Source organism: Prunus avium, chromosome 7, assembly GCF_965620075.1.
Source record: "Prunus avium chromosome 7, drPruAviu1.hap1.1, whole genome shotgun sequence".
Classification (NCBI taxonomy): Eukaryota; Viridiplantae; Streptophyta; class Magnoliopsida; order Rosales; family Rosaceae; genus Prunus; species Prunus avium.
This window is the reverse complement of record NC_142290.1, coordinates 28,581,250-28,587,858: the sequence shown is the minus strand read 5'-3', so window position 1 is coordinate 28,587,858 and position 6,609 is coordinate 28,581,250. Positions and strand designations below refer to the sequence as shown.

At 38.4% G+C, this 6,609-nt stretch overlaps 2 protein-coding genes across 2 annotated transcripts; both read right to left on the bottom strand.

Moving 5' to 3' along the window:
* Nucleotides 1-741, bottom strand: LOC110759135 (uncharacterized). Its single transcript, XM_021961169.2, has one exon. It carries the CDS (start codon nt 739-741, stop codon nt 1-3), a length of 741 nt encoding a protein of 246 aa, XP_021816861.2.
* A 1,449-nt stretch (nt 742-2,190) lies between these two features.
* Nucleotides 2,191-2,715, bottom strand: LOC110759160 (uncharacterized). Its single transcript, XM_021961197.1, has one exon. The coding sequence runs from the start codon at nt 2,713-2,715 to the stop codon at nt 2,191-2,193; it is 525 nt and encodes a 174-aa protein (XP_021816889.1).
* Between the last annotated feature and the right edge of the window lie 3,894 nt (nt 2,716-6,609).

Sequence of the window (6,609 nt, the reverse complement as noted above, 5' to 3'; positions counted from 1 at the left end):
TCAATTAATTAATATAGGAACCGAGCACATCATAGGCCCTCCACTAATCCAACTCCCGAACCCAATTCCACGCAAGAACCCAGCCTTCAAATCCAAACACTGAGGGCTCATCACAACATCTTGTGTTCCCCACCAACCAGTCCTATACGTAGCCCAAACAAACATTTGCATGCTAAAATGCACAGCTCCATCCTCACGTCTCCTGCTCATCATTTCATCCAAAACCCTCTTCTTCACCACCAGCTGATGATCACGATCCTCTTCCCTCAACCCCAAAGTCGATATCTTCACGCGCACTGTTCTTCGTTCCTTCAATCCCAACACGAATGGCTCGACGGAGCTTATCGCGAGGATGTTATCTTTGTACGAAATTGAACCCTTGATGTGGTTGAAACGAACCCATGTGACCAGGTTGGGGTTGTCTATTGTAAGGGTCATGTCCCAATTAGCCCCCAATGTTGTGTTGGAGATGTTAAATTTGGACATGAAGAGCGAGTTGAGTTGGACATTTGGGGCTTGTGGATGAACTTGGGACAACAAGGACATGAAAATGCATAGCAATGCCAAGGTCCCAAATATTAATAATGTAGGTGATAATAGAATAATGGGTTGGAAGAGGGATGATTTGGACATGCGTCGTGATTTAAGAGACTGCGAAACGTTGTCGTTTGAAGGGCTATATGAAACTGGAAGCAGAGGCATGGTGGCTGAGTGCTGATTAGCTTTTGCATTGATTTCCATGGCTGATAGGAAATTGAGAGAGAGAGAGAGATGGGATTGAGGAAATGTTTGAAAGAGAGTTGGGATATAAAGTAAAGGCCATATATAGAAACTGTATAACCACTAGAGATTGTTAAAAAAAACTAAATAACTACTAAAAACGGTTAAAAACCTGAATAACTAGATTCTAACAAACATGCGAAAGAAGATTTCTAAACTTCATTAATTTGATAACCGATAAAACTGTTAGTTTGCTTGAATAGTGATATCCGTTAAACATCATTAGTTAATGAAATTAATTCACGGTGATTTCGCAATGGTTCATAACCTGAACTTATACATTGTTTGGTTAACCGTGGGGGAGTGGCTGGCGGTGGCGGCAGCGTGACGCTGGGATTAAATTGTTGCGGTGGCTCTTGAATTCTCACAAGTACTAAATTAGAAAGTTATTGAGGATGTTAAAAATAGATATGATGTGACAAGTGAATATTAGTAATTAAATTAGTTGGTGACAGTAGGATTTAAGGTATAATCTAATCAAATTACATATATTAATAAATGTAATGTAAAATAAAAATTAAATTGTAAGTAAGAGTGTTTTGGATCTAAAATGGACTAAACATAACTTCGATTGACTTAAAATTAATCAAAATTTATTCAATCGCACGTGTATGAGAGCAAAAAAGTATGAACACAACTATATTCAACCTGCTAAAGGCCTTCAAAATGATCAAAAGTGCATTTGATTGGACTGGATTAGTCAGTTTAGGCCATTTTGATTGGATTTTAAGCACCCATGGTCATTTGAAAGCCAAATTTCTTTATAAAGTGTCCAAACTTAAGTTTCAACCTCTCCTCTCTTCAAAGCTATCTACTTCCAAGTAATTCGACATCAAACTAGCTAGGTCACGCGAGTATTTCCACATCGTTAGAGTGCACAAAAAAAACCCAAAAAAGGGTTTCATTTTAAGAGTTCATCTAAAGTTTAATGTGCCAATTAAACAAATATAATAGAATTAGATGTCCAAATTCCACAAATCCATCTGTTCCTTTTTAAAATTTTGGTATGTGTGGTGAAAGCCTCTATTTCGTTAACTATATTTTGAAGGCATCTAGTTAAAATATTTCTAATAGTATGTGCATAAAAAGCATCCTCGATTGCGTTTAGGTAATACATCCACATAGAAAAGGCCTTTTACAAGCATCTAAAAATTTCATAGAGACACAGTTTTATAAGTCCTCCATGCGAAAACATCACCAAAATATTCGTACGTATATAACTTTACTTCTACTCTGATAGATTCCCGTTGGAAACAAAGCTCAACTATACTTTTAATTTGCAAGATCCTTCTACATCGTAACATTACATTACAACCTCCAATTAATAAGCTTAATTTAGGCCCCCTTGTATTGCAACTAAAACCAAAAAGCCTAACTAGGTTACTTGAAAAAGAAAAAAGAAATTCAAATTTAGTCAATTAGCATGGGAACTGCGCAAGTCATAGGCCCTCCACTAATCCAGCTTCCGAACCCAACTTTAGGCAAGAAGCCAACCCTCAAATCCAAACATTGAGGGTTCATTAAAACAGACTTTGTCCCCCACCAACCGGTCCTATACGTAGCCCGTGCAAACATTTCCAGGCTGAAATTCACAGCACCATCTTCACGTTGCCTATGGATTTCTTCCAAAACCCTCTCCTTCACAACCGGCTGATCTTCCTGTAATCCATTCGCGGATATCTTCACTCGCATCATTCTATGTTCCTTCAATCCCAGTACGAAAGGGTCCAACGAGTATGTCATGAGAGCGTTATCTTTGTAAGAAATCGAACCATCTATGCGGTCAAAGTGAATCCACGAGACTAGATTAGGGTTCTCTATTGTGAAGGCCACGTCAAAGTTGGCCCCTAGCTTTGTGTTTGAGACGTTAATTTTCAACATGAAGAGAGAGTTGAGTTTGATTTTCGGGGGCTGTGGAACTAGGGATGTGGCCATGGCTACGCATAGCAACGTGACGATCCCTAACACGAACAACAAAATCTGGTGGAGAAGTACTATTTTTGCAGTGAATCGAGATGTGATAGACAGAGATATGTGAGGGTTTGAAATTGAAGGGTTGTATGAAACTGGGAGTAGTGGCATTGTAGCTGAGCGCTGTGCTGTTCTATTAAAATCCATGGATAATAGAAACTTATGCTTGTAATGCAATAATCAAGCTTACTAGGGTTTCGGGGAGAAAGAGAGATGGGTATGAAGAAATGGGGGAAGGAAAGTTGATATAAAGGAGAAGGGTAAAACTAATTAACTACTACAGAATAGAAGGTTATAAACTGAAACTGAGTCCAACTAACATTTGCTAAAAGGGAGTAACGAATAACTACTTGATTTTCTAAATGTCAGTCATTTGATAACAAATAAAATGGTTAGCTGAGCTAAAACTCTAGAAGTAGAAGGTTGTTCAAGTGTCAACCTACATACTTAATCATACGTGAGAGAAACAATTCACGATTATTCGTACAGGATTTAATAGCAAGGTTGTTTGAAGTATCAATGGGGCCATCTCTGAGATTTATAAGCAGCCTTAAAAAAACAAAAAAAAATTAAATGCTCTTTTTAGCACTTCAATTTATTAGACAAAATAGTGCATGGACGATCTAAACCAAGTCAAATCAAACACATATAATTAGGAGCGAGAGTCTTTACCTATGATCTGAGTAAAAAGTAGACCAAACACTATCATTAAGGTTGTTTTCCTATCAATGTAGAAAGTTCGGCACCATTTTTTGGAAATGTTTTCACAAAATATTTTCAAAAGTGAAAACAAAAGAATGAAATTGTGTTTCCAAAATTGGAGAATCTGTTCAGCCAAAACATTTCCCAACATCACTCACTCTCTCTCTCTCTCTCTCTCTCTCTCTCTCGGTTCGCCAATCTTACTCAGATTGGTTTGTTGAGAGTTTGTCTCACATTGAAAAGTTACCCAACCTGGATTTATAAGAGTTGATGGTGGGTTCGATTGGATGGGGTTTGACTAGGTGATGGGGCCACCTAAGTTTTTTCATTCGTGCATTTTTAAAATTTTATAATCCACGTCTTTTTGTTAAATTTTATAATGAAAAGGAGTTTCATATATGCACCATTCTAGAGATCTTATATACGTTTACTTTCTTTGTGTGTGGTGAATTTTTTTTTCTTCTTATGATTTGATTAAAAATATAGCCACAAACGTTTAGTGGAAAGGTTTTGTAATTGTGATATCCTTTTCAATTTACAAATGGATAAAGATAAAAAAGAATGTTCACATTGTCTCCAATTTTGATGCATGCATTAATCCCTTGAGAAGAAAAGACAAGTTCTTCCTTGTTCATAATTTACAAGCTTCATCTACATCCATCAAATTACAGTCTCAGACTAAAAACCCTAGTCCTGCCTAAAAAAATTCAACAACTTTCCGATTTAATCAACTAGCATACGAACCAGTCGAGCAAGTCATCGGCCCTCCACTGATCCAGCTACCGAACTCAACTTTAGGCAAGAAACCAACCCTCAAATCCAAACAGTGAGCCTCCATGATGACAACTTCTGTTCCCCACCAACCCTTCTTATATGTAGCCCATGCAAACATTTCCATCTTCAAACTCACAGCACCATCTTCACGTTGCCTATTCATTTCTTCCAAATCCGACACCTTCATCGCCTGCTGATCCTGTAATCCGGTCCTCGATATCTTCACACGCAGCAATCTTTGTTCCTTCAATCCCAAGTCAAATGGCTCGACAGAGTATATCGCGAGAGAGTTGTCCTTGTACAGAATTGAACCCTCTATGCGGTCGAATTGAACCCAAGAGACCACATTGGGGTTTTCTGCTAACATTATAGAATTTAGAGAAAAGAATAGAAGAATACTTGAGAGAAAAATCAGAGGAGTAAATCAGAATTGTTATTAAGAAAAAGCCACGAGATATGAAGTCGCTCAGACTTTTTATACATAACAGTTTTGCTTAATCTCTAAGTAAACTTTGTAACTAACTCACATGAATATTACAGCTGTTACAGCTGTGAGCTACACGTGATAGACCCACTTGCCTTAGCTAATAACAGATAGCTAACCAATACTATAAGCTAAGCTAACTAATTCTTATTTTGGTAAACATCCCCCCTCAATCTCAGCTGGGATACCCAGTCTGAGATTGATACAATGTTTAACAAACACAGGGCCATGTAAACCCTTGGTAAGGATGTCTGCAATTTGCTCTTCAGTAGGAATGTATTGCACCAAGATATCCCTGCGTTGAACTCGTTCTCTAATAAAATGAAAATCTATATCTAAGTGTTTTATCCGAGAATGTTGCACAGGATTTGAACTGAGAGCTAAGGCAGAAAGGTTGTCATAGAACAGTAATGGAGGCTCAGGAAGGTACTCATGTAAATCAGCCAAGACTTGTCGAACCCAAGCAATATCGGCAGCTGTATTGGCAAGTGCCCTATACTCTGCTTCTGTAGAGCTTCGAGAAACCGACCCTTGCTTCTTAGATTGCCAAGACACTGGATTTGAACCAATGAAAACCACAAAGCCAGTTGTAGATCTGCGTGTAGATGGATCTCCTGCCCAGTCTGCATCACTGTAAGCATGAAGGTGCATATCACCAGGAGAGAAGGTAATACCATACTCCATAGTGCCTTGTATATACCGTAGGATGCGCTTAACCAACAAGAAATGAGTCTCAGAAGGATTTGTCATATACTGGCAAACAGTATTCACAGAATATGCTAAGTCTGGCCTTGTAAAAGTCAGATACTGAAGAGCACCAACAATGCTACGATATACAGATGGATCTTTCAATTGGTCTCCTTCAGTCGTAAGAACTTGTGTATAAGGCTTACAAGGGGTGGAACAAGCTTTACAAGTTGTCATACCAGCTTTTGCTAGTAGTTCCTTTGCATACTTTTGCTGGCTAACAAAAATTGAACCTGTACTCAGATAAGAGATCTGTAAGCCCAAGAAATATGTTAACTGCCCCATATCTTTCATCTCAAATACAGAACTTAACTCCTCAATTGTAGTTTGAACAAGACTTGGACTGGAACCTGTAAGGATAATATCGTCGACGTATAACAAAAGAATAACTATTTCAGAACCTTCTTTCTTAACAAACAAGCTGGGATCAGACTGAGAAGCTTTGAAACCAATGGCAGGCAGGTATCCTGTGAATTTGGCATTCCATGCCCTAGGGGCTTGCTTTAAGCCATAAAGAGATTTGCGTAACTTGCAAACATATCGAGGATGAGTTGAGTCCTCGAAACCTTGAGGTTGCTTCATATAAACCTCTTCCTCAAGGTCTCCATGTAAAAATGCGTTCTTTACATCCAATTGTCTTAACTACCAACCATGCATAGCAGCTAAGCTAAGAATAAGCCTTACAGTTGTGTGTCTAACAACAGGACTGAAGGTTTCTGAATAATTGAATCCCTGAGTTTGACTAAAACCTTGTGCCACTAGCCGAGCTTTGTACCTAGACACACTCCCATCTGAATTTCTTTTCACCTTGTAAATCCACTTGCTACCAACTATATTCACACCAGGAGTAGGAGAAACCAGTGTCCAAGTACCCTGAATATTCAAAGCTGAGATTTCCTCTTGCATAGCAGTGGCCCACTCAGGAGAATACCGAGCAACTTTATAACTAGATGGTTCATCCAGTTCAGTCAAAGCAAGTAAACTAGTGTGATAACACTCATAATCTGGAAAATCTTTTCTTTGAATGACACCAGACTTTGATCTAGTTTGCATAGAATGATTATTAATAGGAGAGATATCTGAAGCACTAGAGGAATCAAGACTAGGAAACAACACGTCCAATTGTTGATTAGGAAGAACTGGCAGATCAG